Source organism: Typopeltis vanoorti, chromosome 13, assembly GCF_054136105.1.
Source record: "Typopeltis vanoorti isolate ZY-2024b chromosome 13, IOZ_Tvanoo_1.0, whole genome shotgun sequence".
Taxonomy (NCBI): Eukaryota; Metazoa; Arthropoda; class Arachnida; order Uropygi; family Thelyphonidae; genus Typopeltis; species Typopeltis vanoorti.
In genome coordinates, this window is record NC_143561.1 from 27,286,021 (window position 1) to 27,305,737 (window position 19,717).

Genomic DNA, 19,717 nt, shown 5'->3' on the forward strand with positions numbered 1-19,717 from the left:
ACTAATGATTCATTATATAATGTATTACAATTTGGTCGACACTGAAATTTATACACATCACTGTGATATTTTTTAAAATTTATATCAATGTAAGTGATTTTAATTTTATGAGGTGGGGGGGGGGGGTTGGAAAGTTCTGGTAAACACCTAAAATTTTATTAAAGCAACTGATATAACCACAAGAAAGAACATACTAGTAGTAGAGTTATGAAGGTAACTTATGTTCTTATATCTCATATCCTCGTATGTTCTTTCTTGTGGTTTCATCACTTGCTTTAATGTCATTTTTATTCTAAGTGTTTACCAGAAATTTTCAGATCCCCCCCCCCCCCTCCATACTATATCCAGTTTGTGTTTCAGAATTTTATGAATGCTTTTGATAATATGGATGGTTTATTATCATTATCGGTTTTTTCCCTCTGGAGGGGGGGGGGGGGATTCTATAAAAGAGGATTTTGGATAGATTACTGGGCCACACATCATAACTGACCAATACTTTAGGTACAGCTGTTTCTGAAATAGAAGTACAAGCTATAATTCATCATGCAGTTAGGTAGTATCTGAGGTGAATTATAGCTTGACAAACAAATTGCCATAACTAATTTCTAAACATGAAAGGACTGGAAATGTAGATAATTTTCAACATAAGAAGATTTGTGATATATCTCTATTATTTGATTTTATTAAACTTAAATTTTAGAAGTTTACTTTATTATTCTGTTCTACTTCTAATGAAAAGTTATGCACTTAGCAAAGTTGTTAAATTTGTTATGTAAGTTTTTCACTGTGTCAATATCACTGATGTATATGATGTTCATCCATGTACCTGCTGTAATAAGAAATATTGGGGGGGGGGATGTAATTATAGCTAAACATGCAACTACTGTAATAAATATATTTCTCATTTGCATTATTCAAAATATTTTTGTTTCCAAACCTATTTATCAACACTCAGTTTCAGCTGTTTTTAGTGAAAAGCCCAACCAGATATTGCTCATGCATCTGTAGCAGCCTCAATTATTTTAACTATATAATGGTTAATTTAATAGTTAAATATTTTAACTATTATTAACTCAGAATATCACAAATACAAAATGAATGCAATAATATATTTTTTTGAGCTGCTGATACTGTTGGTTTTCAAATCCACATCCTCTGGAATGCAAGGCATAAATAATCAAGAAATTTTGGAAATAATTCACAACTGTAATGGATATAAGAGCTAATATCTTATTATGGCATCCATTAGGAGTGGATTTATAACTATATTTGGGTTTCAGATATGGTTAGAAGAATATGATTTCACTGAGTTCATAATCTCAGAAACAAGAAAGTATTTTTTTTTTCTTCTTATAAATACATCATTTATTTCATAATTTTTCAACTTATCAAAAACATTTTCTGGAAGTTAGAAAAAGAGGCACTTTATTAATATGAGCACTGTTATCAAACTGCACCACATATAAATTGAACGGTGCATATTAAAAAATATGCACACAAGTTTAAAAAATTATTACATATTTTTATTATATAGTTCTTAAATGTCAAATATGTTTGACATTATAATGATATAGCATCTCAGGTAAACAACCAAGTCCAATTATGACTGAGCATATGCCTAAATTTTTTTAAAATTTTACTAAAGAGTGATACAGATAAAAAGAATAGCATATATTCGTAAATATATGAATAAGCAATATACAGTAGATAGAGCATTAAAGATTAGTAGCTGGGTGAGAGAAAGAAATATGTAGCTAAATGGTAAGAATGTTACCAACAGTAACAGTATTATACTATTACTAGAAAAATTATGTTTAGAAGGTGAGTATTTCAAAACTTATTTTAATACTTAGCCAGCCAGGGAACTGTTTAGTCAGATGTGTAAAATCTTTGGAACAGAAGATCATAGATGAAAAGCTTAAAGTGAAATCCTTTCTAAGTAGCAATGCCAAATTTAAGTAAACATGTGAAAAAATATAATGTAGCAGTAAAAAATGTGTAGATTGGATGCTTATTCCTATCACATGCAATTTTTATGGAAAAATTGTACATGTCAACATGCAAAGTCGACGAACATATATCTGATATATTACTGTCAATTTTTTCAATGCCTGGGAAATTTACATAGTGATATTAGTAATTTTGTTAGCAATTTTTTTTTTTTTTTGTGAAGATGCTTAAAAAAAAAAAAAACTAATCAAGAATGCAGAGGAACAGACTTATGGATGACATAATAAACATGTGAAATTACTTTCGATAAAAACAAGAGCTAAAATTGAAAGAGATTTAACAAATAGGGCTGGAGAAGGAAACAAAAAGTATGTAGAATTTTTTAAAATTTCACTTCAAAAAGAAGTATGAATAATGCAGGTAAGGACTGTGTATTGCAGCATTGCATGACGTTTTTTGTCTTCATTCATTCATTGAATTTTGCGCCCATTCATTGAATCATTCTCAATTTTGAGTTGTTTTTTTTAAGTAATAATAAAGCTTTCAAGGTTATTAAGTCAGAATCTGCTTTTTCTTGATTCACTGCATTAATGAAAAAGCATGCTCAGATGGAGAACAATACTGGCAAAATTATAGGTATCGCTATGCATATTTTCCTTACTGAAAATTTCCAAAATTTTCATTAAGGAATTTTCTGGAACAGAATCATATTTGAATGCTTTAAGGAAGTACAGGCAGCATTTTTTAACTTTCATTTTCATTCAATCCTTTTCATTTGCAGATATTCATCTATTGCATAACCGCTCTCTTCAAATATAGGAGGATTAGTAAACATCACATATAACAGATTTACTATAATAAACATTATAATAGCTCACTTGTAAAAGTTCGATGTTACCAAAATATAAATTATCTAAAACATCGACTTTTTACAGTGGGAACACACCTGTATTTTCTTGTACAAATGTATTTTATTTTTTCTGTGTAAAGTTATCTGTATAAAGAGCAAAATAAGCCCAAAAGGAATTAACTCACTCATTGTTTAAGAAGGCAGTAGAAGTATTGAAACCAAGAGCATCACCCAAAATTCAACATGTCTTTTGAAACTTGTTTACAAGTCCTGTCACAGGTGACCTTCAAGGTCAATATTGAAAGGGTATAGCGCAAATCAAAAGGAAAGGCCGGTAGGCAGGATTAAGGAGGTAAAGAGAGAAAGTAAGATTGTCAGCGAATATTCGAGAAACATTATCCAGGGTTCTCAAAACTACTCACAGGACTCTCACAGGGACGTTAGGGGTCCCAAAAACTTAATCCAAGGTGCAGGGACACTGGTGTTTAAAAGGTTTGGTTCTGAGATGAGAAAAGCTTCCTTTTCTTCATCCTGAGTGATCCATCCATGAGAGATCGAGGACGAGAGGTGCCATAGGTTCCGGTGGGGAAGACGGAGAGACCGGTCCACCGATAGCCGCTCCAGACACAGCCAAAGATATCCAGAGGTGATAAGTTAAGGAAAAATCTTGCCGTATTGGTCCTGAAGCTCTGACGCTCTGTTGAGTGAGTGCTCGACCCGACCTACGCAGAATTCCTTCAGCCAGGCAGTTCAAGATGCTGGAAAGCCTACCCTATATCCCGCCAGCTGCCACGACTATTCATTGGTGCCCTGTAACGTTTCAAGGAGAACTCCAAAACACGGAACAGAGGAGAGAAAAATCCCCTCAAGTGCCGGAAAAAGAAAAAAAAAGAAGGAAGACACATACAAGATAGGAAAAGACCCACGTGAGTCTATATATTCATTAATTGTATGTGAATTAAGAAGGAATTCCCTATCGAACTGTTAAATTGTCTAGTTTAAGGAGATAGTATTTAGAGTGTTAACATTACTCATAAATGCGTGTAATCGCTAATGAGTAAAGCATTGAGCGCAGTTAATTTCCCTTGGAGAAAATATTAAGCTATTGAATTTTCTTTGATTAATTATATGTCTACTTATGATTGAATTTTATGATAGAGTATGTTCTTGCTATCATATCATTGGAATGTTTGAAACTCAATGAGGTGGATTGTATAAATATAATTACCTAGATTATGATTAAGTGTTTGAAGGGAATGAGATTTTGAGAGACATATTTGTACACATGTATGTTGTATTTTGATTGATGCTAAATTAGGAATGTTAAGCGCACCTAAAGAATTCATGTTATGTGTATAACTTCCTAATAGTTGTAAGGTATGCTTGTTGAAAGTCTAACTAAGGGAGTGTGAAAGAATATACTAGAAACCAAGTTGAGTGATTGAGAAAGACTAAGAATTACCTTACATAAATGAATCTTGTGATTTCATGTGATATGTACAATTATTAGACCAGAAATTAAATTTGTTATTGTTGATAAAATTAGTTGTCCGATTCAATCTTTTGCAATGCACTGATCCTAAAAAATACTATTCGGACCTGATAGCAGAACCCCAATGATTAGTAGTGATTTAAGATAAATAGCGAGTAATTTTTCCATGACTGCAAACCTTGGCTAAGATAGGATATAAGTGATTATTTGATCTACTAGGGTATGAAAGCTTTCTTTTGCCTATAGGGGAATTTCAGAGGTGCAGTCTTCAAACAAATAAATATCTGGAGATCCCAGGCATGAGAAAGAATACTTAAGATAGAATAGGAAAGAAAATTACAAAATATTAAGTTTAAGAAAATAAAAGGGTTTTTAAATAAATAAATAACATTATATTACAATGCCACAGTCGACATAGATAGAAAACCTTAGGTAGAAGACATGATAAGATATTGCTGATAAGACGACAAGATAATTGACAAGATAATAAGATATAAATATAAAAGAAAACCCCCCATTTACACACTCACTATGACAAACTATCATAACATTGCCAACCAAAGCACAATGCTATTCTAACTACTGACTACAGAAAAACTATCACTATAAACATGCTAAAATTCATTTAATAATCTTTACATAATTTGTCTGTGAACACTTAAAACAGAAAAACACAAAAATTGTTGTACTTGTCAGGATATTCTGTATTGTTGCATAATGCAGCAATACTTTTCATTTCATTATTGAAGGTCATTAAGTCAAAACCCTGAAGCCTAAAAGTAGTCAATGGAATACTATTTTGGTTCACAAATCTCAGGAACAATTGGTAATATGTATTTACTTTATATTGTTGGAACACCTTTAGAGGCTTTCCAGGGTGATAACGAAATAATTAAGTTAATGAGGTGAATTTTTTTTTATGAATGTCACAGTTAAAAAAATACATTCTATACCATGGGTGATGACTGACCTCATTATGTCATACTGGTGGATGATTAGTGTTTTGATACAAAGAGAGTGATATTCAATGATGATAACAGCTGATGGATATGTGAAAGAAAAGACAGTAATGAGAGCAACAGATATATATACAAAATAAAAGTAGATGGAAACTTTGGGCCACCATAGGCCAGGTATGTGCAATATGTAGCCTCTCTTGATCAAGTCAATACTGCCTTCTCTAGGTGTCACCTGTTTCCAACAAAAGGGCTCTTGCATTGGCAAGTTTTCCTGCTCTGGCATCAGTGAGTATTCCTGCTGGTGAGTCTTGCTGGCATTTCATCCTAGCTGAATAAAATACCAACTAGACCTACCAGGTAGTAGATTACTTTCATCACTCGGTGAAATACCATCACCTTGGTTACTGGAGGCCTGATGCGGCTGTTGCAGTGTTTGATTCCCAGAGCAGTCAGAAACCAGGGATTCTGGTTTCTGATCCCAAGTCTTTCAATATGTAGTGTGAGTGATACCCTTTAAGAGCATGCAACCATATCGTAGGGATGAAGTATCCTCAAAGGTGCAGGAGTAAAGCAACTCCACAGGATGGAAAGACAGTGGATAGTATTGAACCAAAAGGTAACATGTTTTGAAGGCTTTCTGATCAGCTGGTGCATAATCATGCTGTTATCTACACTGTCAGGTCATGCCTGGATGGAGGCTATGCAATGGTATGCAAGGAGGCACTGTCAAGGGCACATCATTGAAGCCTGGATGCTCTTTGTATGGGCAACATGTCTAAGAGTATCTCCTCACACTGTTATGTTTCCCTGCTCTTTTGAAAAAAAAAATAGCAGAAAGTAAATCTAAATAAATGTAATGTTACCTGTAGTTAAATTGAACCAAAAACTTCACCTCAAAAATTTTAAAAAATTAAAAATCTTAACAAAAATTTCTTTCACGTTCACTTTTCAAGCATTCATGATATAAACACAAATCTAAATGATAGGCATCATCAGGTGCAGATATCCAAACCTGATCTCCTGTATGTGACCGAACCCTAAATTGCTGCCACCACAACTACTATGGCTCATTTTAACTGTCTAAACTACACCCTATATGATTTTTAATACCACATGGTGGTATGTGCAACATTCCTTGTCAGAGGATGCCTATTGAATCTTTCCCCTTTTTGACCTTCTGTAGCTTAAATTTTCCCTGCCTCTTTAAGTCTCATTTATTTACTGTCTCTGCTGTTCCTCCCAATTCGGAAAATCATTACGACCTCCTTAACTTCATATCCAAATTCCCTAACAGTGGCAACTTTAATGCCTACAATTCTAACTGGCTCTTTTTCAAATTCCACTGACTAAGCTGGAAGAGAAGCAGAGATATTTATTGTAAGCAATGTTCTAAAACAAATTATTCATTTCCCAACTAGGATCCCTAACAATCTTCTTCTAGTTCTTTTTGTAACCAGTTCTCCATCCAGGTACACTGGTGAACTGACTGCTCCTTTTGGTAATTCAGAACACAATCTAATCCAAGCTTCATCTCTTGTGGAACATCCTTTTACAACATCAAGTAGTTTGGCATCATCACAATACCAAGTGGGATGATCTCTGTGACTTTTACTCCTCATTTCCGTGTAGGATTACTGTTTCTGTTCTTCTGATCCAGATTCTTGTTGTAATCTTGTTATAAAAATTATCTGTGTTGGGATGGAGTTTTTCATGTCTCAATCTGTTTGAAACTCCCACCCTATACGTAAGACATGGTTTTCCAAAAATTGTGTCATGGTGGTCCAAGAAAAGAAAACAGCTTATCATGAATGACTTGAGACAAAAACCCCAACTTCATTCACAACCTACACTAAAGCTTGCAATACTTTCAAAACTATCATTAAAAGGATTAAGTCTAAGTATGCTAGAGCTGAAAAACTGTCCACTTGTGCCAATGGTAGCTGTGCCTTCTAGTCCCTTGCAAAAGCCATTGGGTATAACTTTTGTTCATCTGTGCATCCACCTCTTTTTCATCCAAATAATAGCATTGCAAAATCACCTAAAGATAAAGCTGACCTCCTGGCAGCCAACTGTTACACTGAAGAAGGCAATTCAATGCAATATTCCTTTGCCTGGAATATTGCATTGAATGCCTCCTGTAACTTTCTGTCAGAAAGACAGAAGAAGAATCTTGAACAATTTTGATACCAAAATAGCTTCCAGTCATGATGGAATCCCACTTGTACTTGAGATGTGTTTCTGGACTAACTCGTTCTTTATCATCTATACCAGGGTTTCCCAAATTTTTAACATCACACCTCCCTTTAGTGTAATCTTAATGTACATACCTCCCCTAAAAATCCAAATGCCAAAATGAACTCAAATGAACAATGAAAACAATACAATGAACTTTATTTTTAATAAAGATAAAATGTTCGAATGAAACCAAAATAATTATTTATCCTAAACAATTATAAAATAATTATATAATTCTTCATAGCTGTTTTAATGAAATGGATGTTGCTGCTTTTGACCAGCTAGGACAGAAAAGCGAGGAACAGTCTTTGTCAGTGCTAGGTGAATATCATGTCTGGCATATAATCAATTTCTAAACTTTGTCTTTATACTGACAAATGTTGAAAATCCAGATTTTCATAGATAAGTTGTAGCAAATGGGATTAAGGCTAAAAGAGCATTACCTGCCAATGCAGCCATTTCAGAATTCATGATTTTGTTTAATGAAATTTTGCCTTAGCAAAGATGGCTCCGTAGTTGATGAGATTGTTGTTCTTCTTATCAGCATCATCCATCAAATCCAAACTGATTTGATTTGTGGGTGTATGACTTTGACAAGCTAGCCATAAACAAAAGCAATGTTTGCTTCCTCCACCACCATGTTACTCAATTGAAACTAGTATTTTGGGAAAAGCGGATTTATTGTAACAATGTACAACTAAAAGGTTCTTCACACATCCCTCGGACTCTATCTGTACCTCCCCAAGGGAGGTACATCTCACAGTTTGGGAATCTGCACACTACGTTATACTCAGCTGGCATTCACCCTACAGTATGTAAGCAAGCCCACATACAGCCAACTCCATTTACCATTCAATATCAGCTTATTGTTATCACCTCAGAACAGTGTTATCAGTGGTTATCCAAAGTAATGGAGAAGGTCATCAACAGTCAACTTCTTTGATAGCTGGAAGATTGTCCACTCATCAATGACCAATATGGATTTAATCAATCAAGATCTACAGAAAATCTCCTGGCATATCATCACTTACCTCTGGACATGTGACATGGAAAAGTTTGGAAAAACCCATGCCATTACATTTCCAAGGCTTTTGATAAAGTCTGGTATTGAGGGCTCCTCAATAAATTGCCATCTTATGATTTGCCTTCCTCCCTTTGTAACTGGAGTGTCAGTTTCCTCTCAGGTCATTCACTACATATAATGGTAAAATTGGATTTATCAGATTTATCACTTGAATAAAATTCAAGTGTTCCTCAGGGCTCTGCTATTTCACCAACTCACTTATATATATAAATGATTTGCTCTAACTAATCTCAAACCCTATTCACAGTTTTGATGATGATAGTGCTCTCCACTAATATTACTCATATGATAAACCTTGCAGTGCTCAAACATCTCAAGCTTCAAGATCTATGATAAGTACCCTAAATAATGATCTTCACACCACCCTGGAATGGGGCAACAACAACAACCTAGTCACCTTCAATTTCAAAAAACAAATTTGACTGTTTTCTTGCAAAAAAGAACTTCTTCATTTACTTTTGATAATGGTCAACTTACCAATCAACTTAGGTCAACTTAGTCTTCCCTAGCATAACCACACCACTTCTGCAGCATCTAGAAAATTTGATATATTTTGTTCAAAATGTTACCTTTCTGCTGTCCAGTTGCTTACTCTGAACAAATCTCAAATCTGCTCAACCCTGGAATACTGCTCTCACACATTTGGGGTGGTGCACCTGAGATGTCTGAAAAATTCTTAATGCAGTCCAGAAGAGAACAGTTCAGTTGATTGATGATCGTCTCTCTTAGACTCTCTTGAGCCACTATCTCACAGTTTGTTTCGCCATCGTCTCTCTTCTACAGATATTTCCATGGTGACTGTTTAGCAGAACTAGCATAATAGATGCAGGTCTCCCTATTTCTGCTAAACTACAAGAGCATGAGCAGCTGCCCATCATCCTTTTACAATTGAACTGCAGACTTAACAAACCTGTAACACTACTCCTAATCATGTTTTATTTCATCTACCTCAGCTCTGTGGAATAGCCTTGCCCCCATGAAGTATTTTCCAAAGACTGCAACCTCCAGCTCTTTAAGAAGAATAGCAATAGATTACTTTGTTCTTGACCCCAGTCTACACATGGCATTTATTTGCTATAGGGCCTCATCACTTCTAATGTATGGGAGAGATATAAAATTCATTTTATATAGCAAGGAAAGAATATTAGTTTCAATGTGTTTTCACAGGATGGATGATTTATCTCATTGACAGAACATGATGTAAATTTTTACAGTAGTTGATTTTGGTGGGGGGGGGGGGGGAGAACCCAATATAGCATAACTTATCTCAGTGTCTAAAACTAAAACAAAGAATGTTCAAACTAATAATGTTCTTGATGTCTATTATTAAATAAATTTTAAGCAAACAATTGTTGCTGTGCTTGATCACCATAAGCAGAAACTCACTATTGTTTATATGAGACACAGCTAAAAGAACTGTTTTAGCTTAAATTATCTTGTAAGTTGTCTTTAAGCTAATCTGGAATTCCATTTAACTGTTACTCCAGTTAATAAGTACTAATGCCTTGTACACCCCCCCCCTTTTCATAAAAGTATTCTGATAAATTGTTTCAGAAAATGATTTTATATCCGTGAAGAAAGATCTCAGTGCATTTTTTATATATGACTCCTACACATGAGAGGAAAAGGGATTATATCAAATAAATGTTGCATGTCGGATGGAGTAAACAGCAAAGTGTTATTATCCTCAAATTACTTAACATGTACCCTCAAGGAATAGATACGATACTATTACGGTACTATATGATTATATCCACAGCATCGTTCTATCAACTATTTTCTTCCAAATTAATCTATAACTCAGCACACCAAATATTGTCAGATCTATTATTAAAAGAAAGAACCACATAACTTCATTTTAGTGATGTAAATTATAAAAAAATGGATATTAAAGATGTAACACGATATGAATGATAGCGAAAAAAAGGACAGAAGATTTTGAAAGCTGAGGGAAGAGATGAGGCAGATATGGAGTGAAATGAAGAGAACTGGAGATAATGTATGGAAGAGTGAAGAAGACGAAAACAAATGATGTCAGTATGAAAAAGGTAATGAAAGACCCATGAATGGCGTTGTATGGCGATTTGGTTATTAGAAGTGTGGTAAACGAGAAGATGCACAAGGTTTGTTTCATGGGAGGTGAAATGAATACAGATTAAGGTGGTGGTTATGAGTCAGCAAGTAAAGGAGTTGTATCAGTAGGAAGGACAAATGACTTGACTGGGAACAAGAAAAACATCTGGATATCAGGAGGTTGTTAAGAAGAATAAAAAATAATAGGGTGATAGGAAAGGTAGTCAGTGTGTTGCCCAGGTATGACAGTAATGAGATTATTATTACTATATGGGCACCTCATCGTGGGAGGCCCAATCTATCATACCCATTAATAGACAAAGCAATCACAAAAGACTCTGGCAACCCATTCCACTTGTTCACAACTCTCCAAGCAAAAAATCTAGTCCTCACACCCCTACTAACCACAGCTTTCTTCAACTTCTAGGGATGACCCCTTATTCTGGTCTCTCTAGCCAAGTGCTGAAACATTTCTCCTACATCTATCCTATAAAACCCTTTAAGCAACTTAAATGTCTTTATCATATCCCCTCTTTTAATTCTATCAACCAACTTCTGCAATCCACACACCATCAATTTATCCTTATATAGGGAACATTCCACAGGCCACTCACCATCTTAGTCACTTGCCTCTGAATCCTATCCACCACTTCCTAATCCCCAAGAAACCCAGGGGACCAGACTTGAGCACAGTAATCCAGATGTGAGTGTACCAAGGCCTTATAAAGAGGAATTACAACATCTTTATCCCTACTTGTTAATGTGTTCTTCACTAGCCAAGTAATCTTATGTGCAACCTTAGCAATATGTCCTCTAAACTTCAATTCTCTGTCTACCACCACCCCTAAATCTCTAGCTTCATCTATTTCCTTGATAGATCCTATATATCCAAGAACTCTGTCTATATACCCATCTTAACTGAAAAGTCACACATTTAGCCACCTCCCAGGTCAAGACCATATGATCACTCTCACCAATTTGTGGCAACATGGTTTAAATTGGGTTTCCTCCTGAGACAACACAGAATTAGAACAGTATAAAACTGTAAAATTTTCTACCTTCCTAAGACAAATCAAGGATTGTCAGGAATGTCTTTCATTCTCAGGTATCTACAGCATCCCCTGGCATTATGGAACTCAGTAATTCAGACAGACAGGATAGACTACCTTGGTCAGAAAAAAAGAAAACATAAAAAACTTGTTTTTTTCCCCTGACTATCACATGCCTTAGAGGAAGACCATTTAGATGAAAGCCAAACTACTTCACAAATTCCAGTTTAAATCAGAGAGACTGTTCCTAAAAGCAACACAAGTTAATTGTAACAGAACTGCTGATGTAATCTTGCATACATTTATTCAGGCTGACTCCTTAATAAATATGCAAAGACAAGAAATATCCATCTTCACTAAAAAAAACCTGCATAAATAGCTGATATACGAGGTAGTTTCCAAAAGTTTCCACCCTGACATGCAAATTTACACCAATTTTAAAACGGCATGCGCAGATAGCACCATCTATGGGAGCTTAGTGTACCAGTTTCAACTCTCTACCTGCATCATTCAGTTGGAGGCTCTCATTTGATTAATACATGGCACACTAAGTGACTGTAATGTTAAAAATTGAGTACTGCACTGTGACAAAGGTTTTCACCAAAGAAGGGCTTTCTCCAAGTGCTATCAAACGGTGATTAGATGGTGTTCATGAGGCAAGCTTCTTCATATTCCACTGTGAAGGAATGTGCTAAACAGTTTTGCACAGGGAGAGAAAGAGAGAGCATTGAAGATGATCCTCATGATGGTCAGGTGAAAGTGATGACAGATGGCTGAAGCTCAAAGCACTGTCTTTTGCATCATTCACGAGAAGCTTCACATGACAAAGGTCAGTGCAAGGTGGGTGCCCCGACTTCTCTCTTCAGTTCAGAAGGAGCATTGTGTGACTTGTTCCTGCAAGTTTTTAGAGCTTTGCCAAGGGAATCAGAGAGAAATGCTGGAATCTATTGTTACTAGGGATGAAACAATGGTCCTTTTCCAAAAGAGAATCCCTGGAGTGGTGCAAACCAGGCGAAGCACTGCTAAAAAAAGCCAAGGTCACTCAGTCCACCAAGATGATCATGGCAACAATCTTTTGGGATTGATGGGGAATTCTCTTGATTGACTTCTTTTGCACAAACTGTGCTATGCCATAAAGGAGAAGAGATGAGGAATGCTGAGTCATGGTGTTTACCTGCTTCATGACAATGCACCAGTCCATACAGCTATTGTTACAAAGGCTGCAGTGAAGGACTGTGGCTTCCAAGAGATTGAACACCCTACCTCTTCTCAAAACTAAAGAAAGACATTCAAGTAAGAAAAATTGCAGACAAAAGTACAGACTATTTTTTCAAGGCCATAGAAATGCTAATTCAAAGATGTGAACAATGTGTTGAAGGAAAGGGGGATTATGTTGAAGAGTGACACAGTGACACTTTCTATCACCTCTAAAAGTTAGTCAGGCCAGAAACTTATGGAATCACCCTTGTATTTTACATGATCTACAGACTTTCCTATCAGAATGCAGTTCATGTGTCCAATGTTTCTACCTATTTTCGTAGTTTTAGTCTTTTTATTGCTGATTTTCATGCCAAATGTGTTACAGCTGTTATTCAATTCGGTTAAAGAATCCTGGAAATTAGTAGTGGATGTGTTTAGGAGTACAAGATCACTTGCATAAAGCAAAGACCTACGTTTTGATATCTTTGATTCTAAATATCAGGTTTAATGCCACTTTCATAATGTGATCTATATAGATGATTAAAAGTGAAAATAATGTGTATCCTTGTCTTACATCTGATTTTACATCAAACCACCTTTTTGTGTTTCCTTCAACTCTAAGCGATGACCTACAACTTAAATATAGACTATGTATTAGTCTGTATAATGTTCTATTTACCACATATAATTGTAGTGTTTTGAAACACTTATTTCTGGACATCTTTGTCATATGCTTTTTCCAGAACCTAGTTATATTTCCATGATTTTTCAACTATTTCTTATAAAAGAAAATCCGATGTTTATCAATTTCCTGATATGTATCTCCAAAGGATGTTCAGGTTACTATGACAGCATTACATGATAAAGTTTACATTATTATTGCCTATCAATAATTTTCCTCCAAATAAATCTTACTTATGATAACTCCAATATTGTCATATCTAACATTTTGCAATTCTAAGGCAGTTCTGACCGAATTAATTCACCTAAACGTTGGTCTTCTTCTGAGTTTCTTTCATGCCATTTTGGCATTAAATACCTGTTTTGCTAACCTTTCCTCACCCATTCTATTTAAGTGGTCATATCACCTTCGATTAGCTCTGCTGACACATTTTTGAATGCTAATAATGTCCAGTTCTTTTCTAATATCTTCATTTATAATATGATTCTGCCATTGATTCACTCCCCCTAATTTTTCTCAGAACTCTCATATCTGCAGTCGCTAGTCTTTGATCCAGTGCTTTATTTCTAACCCAACTCTCAGATCCATAACTTAAAACTGGCTTGAACAGTGTCTTGTATATTACTAGTTTGTAATTTGGCTAATTTCTCTATTATTCCATATAAATTTATTCTGTTGACTATGCATCGTGTCAACATTGCTTATTCTGTCATCTATTTCCAGATTTAATTTGCTATCTTCACTAAAAATGATGACTAAATAGCTGAAATATTTTGTGTGTTACATTGGATCTCCATTCAGAATGCAGCGGAAGTTTTCTATGCTATTGCCCGTTTTCATAGTTTTGGCATCAAAATCAGAAATGATTTTGATGCCAATTTTGTTATACTGTTATTCAATTTAGTTAGAGAATTCTGGAGACTTTCGCATTAGATGTGTCTAGGAGTACATCATCATCTGCATAAAGCAAAGAACTAAGTTTGACATCTACAATTCTATAAATTATATATTTGGTTTAATTCTTTATCCAAGTGTAAGCAAACAAAGTTTGGTTGTATTTGTTATGATTCATGCAATGAATTTTTCTGCTTCGGCTGACTGAATACTGAATCTTTTTACTGATTCAGCCAAAGCCAAATATTTGAAAAACACACCGAATTACTGAAGCAAAACCTATTCATCACATCTTTACTAGCAACCATGTCATAGTATCCTGTACACACTTTGAGGGTACACATTAGGCATATGATTTTGATGAACATCCTTAAAATATTGTAAGATGTATGTGTGCGCAAACGAGCACACACTATGCACTTGTTTTAGGTTTCCGTAAGTGTGGCATTAAATTTAAATTCACTTGAACAGACAAACATTTGAACATTCTAACAAAGGATGGCACAAGAATAAAAAATTTTCAATGCTCAGTTGTGAATAATATGTTCTATCACCTGCCATCCATGCTTTGCTGCTAGTTTCATATGCTTTTATAAAACTCTAAAGTTTAATTTCAGTTCTAACTTACATAGATATTGCTATATCTAAAAAAGCAATTACGAACAGATTTCATGAAAAACATCCTTTACAATTTGGTATGCCTTCAGTACCATTTTTAGTCTTGTTTGAAACAATTACAATATTTAAATAAAATACATTAAAACAAAATCAAGAGCAATTATTATGTCGTTATGGAATCTATATCAGGTATTTCTGTTGTAAGCATCTGATTTATTTAATTGGTCAGATTTTCATTTGAAAATGAAATATTATCAGATGAAATTCAAAGCCAATTTGTGAAAGCATTTTTAGTTTTATAAGAGAAATATTTTTTTTTAGAAATATTTAACACAAATTTATTTAATAAACTTCACCTGTTTTATTTTGTGAATAGGACCTTGTAATACTGTCTCCAGCAGCAAACACACCAGGAAGGTAACCATTGATAGGTGATAGCGATTGTTGGCTAAAGTATCGATTCATAAGAGTGTCAGCTCCAGGGTGGTAATCATACACAAACACAATAGCTGGAAGAGAGAGAGAGAGAGAAAAAAAGAAATATGAACATAGTCTTCCTTTCTACCTCATGAAAACACTAAAGGAGGGCATTTAGACAAGATATTTTATGCTCAACCATTTTGATTTTTTTTACTTATCATAGTAAGTGTATCTGATTAAGCAGCCAATGAATAAAATACTTAAGACATGAACTTCATCAAGATGTGATAGCTCCAATGACAATCCATGTATGCGATTACAATTTGGGATGAAGCAGTGGTGAGTTCATGGGCGCACTATCATGAAGGCCTATTAAGAACCATGAAAAATGGCAAAATCAAAACTGGCAAAGACTACACTGGTGGAAGTGGCAAATAAGTTCCTCACCTGAACATTATGGCAGTGAAGGTGGTGTAGTAAGGGATGAGGATTCTCTTAGAGATATATGAGACAACATATTAGTTATATATGCACATCCTCCATGGAAAGATGTGAAACCCACTATGTACTGTTTCAAGAGGCCCATGGCAAAAGAAAAGTAAGATACAACAAATCAGGTTAAGACCTGATTTGTATCTTGCTTTTCTTGTATCTTGTGACCTTATCTGTTTCAAACTACAGGGAAGACTGATTACCTCCAGACATCATAAGAATGATGAGATTAGAACAAACTCTCCATGACCATCCAAAGTTGTCATTTTGAAAATTAGGAAAACTCATCCATGCATAGTAACATGGAATGTAAGAAGTTCATTTCGTGAAAACATCCTACAAAATATTAAACAAGAAGCAAACATTGACATCCTTGGGATGAGTAAGGTTAGGTGAACATGATCTGGAGAGAGAAAAATAAGTACCTTTCAACTACCTGAGGTACTTAAAATGTGCTTATTTTAGGTACTTATATGATCAATTTTAGCTTACCTTAGGTGGAAACAAACATGAAAATGAAACAAGAATTTTAATGAACAATTACACTTCAAATCTTTAGATGACCTCAGACAGAATTATTATGATTAAGCTACACCAATCTTTTTTTTTTTTAAATAACGAAACCTGTGGTGCGATCATAATTAAAAGAAACATGTATTAACCGCAGTGAAAATAACTAATCAATTTGCATACTACAGATATATGCCCTTATCTCAGGCCATACAGATGATGAAACTGAAAGGTTGTGTGAAAAGATACAGAAGCACTAAAACAAGTAAAAACAAATGAGTTATTGATAATGATAGTCAATATGAATGCAAAAGTTGGCGATATAAAATATGAAAATATAGTATATAATGAGAACTTTTGGATTGGAAAAAGAAATTACTAAGATGAAAAACAAATTTGGGTGTAAGGAAAATGGACTTAATGATTACTAATTACTTGGTTCAAAAATCATCCAAGGCAACTCTATATGTGAAAAAAGCCCAAGGGACTTGACATGAAATCGAATAAATTTTATATTGATTGAAAAGAGGTTTAGAAACTCAGTAAGACAACTTATGCTAAGTGCAATTCAGATCATAACCAATAGCCATAATAGAAATAAAATTGAAGGAATCTACAAAAAAGTAGTAGTAAAACTCTTGACTAAACTGGAATGATAAATAGGCTTTAAATATGAGGGTTGTTCGATAAGTCTGTGCAAATATGAAGTAAACATAATTTTTTTGGTCCAAACATTTTTTTTTCAACATAGTCTCCTTTGAGGTCTATACACTTAGTCCAACAATGCTCGAGTTTTTTGATCCCATACATATAGTATGATTTGTCCAACTCTTCAAAATAGGCAGTTGTTTCGGCAATCACTCATCGTTTGATGAAAATCTCTTTCCTACCAGCCATTCTTTCATGTTTGGAAACAGATAGTAGTCCAAGGGAGCCAAATCTGGAGAGTAGGGGAGATGCGAAAAGACTTTGTAGTGTAAATCGAACAATTTGCAGTCACAATTGCAGAAGAGTGAGCGGGTGCACTGTCGTGGAGAAAAAGAATCTTCTTTTTCAGCAAGTGTGGTCATTTTTCTTTTATTTCATTATTTAAACGATCCAGCAAAGATGCATATTACACTCTGGTAATTGTTTTGCCTTTATCAAAGAAGTCTATGAAGATTATGCCACAAGCATGGACAGTGGCTATAACCTTTGCTGCTGAAGGAACGGTTTTTGCTTTCTTTGGTGCAGATTCCCCGCTTGCAACCCATTGTTTTGACTGTTCCTTGGTCTCAGGCTGGTAGTAATAAATCCATGTTTCGTCCACTGTTATGAAACGATGCAAAAATTCCTCTGGATTCTGTTGAAACAGCTTCAGGCTGTCCTTGCAACAGTTCACACCTTGACACTTTGATCCAGTGTGAGCAAACGCAGCACCCATCTTGCAGATAGTTTTCTCATGTAAAATATTATGTACGTGGTCATTTAAGATGCCCACAACCTTAGCAATTTCATGCACCATCACTCTTCTGTCATCCATCACCATATCATGGATTTTTTCAATAATTTCTGGAGTAGTGACCTCAACAGGGCATCCAGAATGTTCAGCATCACTTGTACTCATATGGCTATTTCGAAAGTTACTAAGCCACTTATAAACTGTTCTAATCGAAGGTGCAGACTCACCATAATGTTTATCAAGCTTAGCTTTGATTTCCTGAATCGTTTTGCCTTTCAAAAAGTAATGTTTAATCACTACACAAAATTCTTTCTCAGCCATTTTTCACAAATCATGGTACTTGATCGATTCAAATGAACGCCAAACACAGAGTAATAGATCTATCTGACTGAAACTTGGTGCGTGATCCTCCACCAGATGCCAGTAACTAAAAATAACCTCGATATGTACTGGTGGCGCCATCTCTTAGACTTTCCACAGACTTATCGAACAGCCCTCATATATGTGCACAAGAAACAATCAAATGAATTATTTCATAGTGAAAAATGGAGAAATGGAAATTAGTGAAGTAAGTGTGATAATGAACACTTGGAATGATTTCAAGGAAATAATGCTCAAAACATCAGAAAACCAAAATAAAAATCAAAACAAAAAAAAAGAACTACCTTTAGAAAACATGGAAAAAATAAAAGAATGGATGACTAATGAAATTATGGAATTAAAAAAAGAAAGAAAGACAAAGATCTAAGTAAATATAGGAAACTAAATAAAGAAATAACTCAGAAATGTGAGCAAGTAAAGGAAATATGGTTGAATGTCAAGAAACTGAAGACTGCACTGATTGTCATGATTTTACAAAACAAAGCAAGATAAAAGAACTTCCAGGAAAGGGAATGTGCTGTTCAAAGAGACAGATATCCTAGAAACACTAGAAGTAACATATTTAAAATAGATTCAGATCTAAAAGCTAATACTAATAATGAAAGAAATACCTTTCAATTCTAATTGAAAAAGTAAGAAAAGTATTTAAAAACAAAAAAGAAAATTTTGTTGCAAATGAAATGCTAAATAATTTAGAAGATAAAAGTATAATTTAAAAGTATCATATATATTAATTTAATATATAATTACATCTTCCCCAAAACTATGGAAAACCTGATAATCATCCTGATTAAACAATTTATCTTGGAAAATACTGGTCTGAACTCAAAACATTCAAGGATAATAATAAAACACATACTGGACTCAACAATCTTGAAATAAAAATAGGCTTTAAATATAGTGAAAATGGAAAAACTATATAAATACACTTTCACAATGGACAGATATAAAAAGAGGGCTCCGACAGAGAAATATATTATTGCCATTGTTTGTTTGGGATTTTCTCAGAAATGGTCATGCAAAAAATTGTAAGACATCTCATTTGGTGGAAGAAACATAAATAACATAAGATATGTGCAGACAATACAGTACTAATCATTGAGAATGAAGAGGACCTGTAAATTATAGTTAATAAACTAGCAGAGCTGTGATTAATTTGGGCTAAAAATACACACACACACAGAGATAGAGAGAGACAGACAGAAAACAAAATCAGTGATAAAGCAATGGATAAAAACCTGAAACATGACCTTAAAAGACCATCCATAGAACAAGTAGACAGATTTATATATCTGGATAGGCTTCCCAGATATATAAATCCAAGAAGAATTATATGGAAAATCTGATGATGAAAAATGTGAACAAGAAATAAAAAGAATATAAATAG

At 34.4% G+C, this 19,717-nt stretch overlaps 1 protein-coding gene across 1 annotated transcript in view; it reads right to left on the minus strand.

The window, feature by feature from the left end:
• PAN3 (Poly(A) specific ribonuclease subunit PAN3) overlaps window positions 1–19,717 on the minus strand; it is a 339,191-nt gene that overhangs the window by 130,711 nt on the left and 188,763 nt on the right. The window contains exon 10 of the mRNA XM_090403152.1: window positions 15,443–15,595. Within this exon, the coding sequence (XP_090259278.1) occupies window positions 15,443–15,595 (153 nt within the window). The remainder of the gene's footprint in view (window positions 1–15,442; window positions 15,596–19,717) is intronic.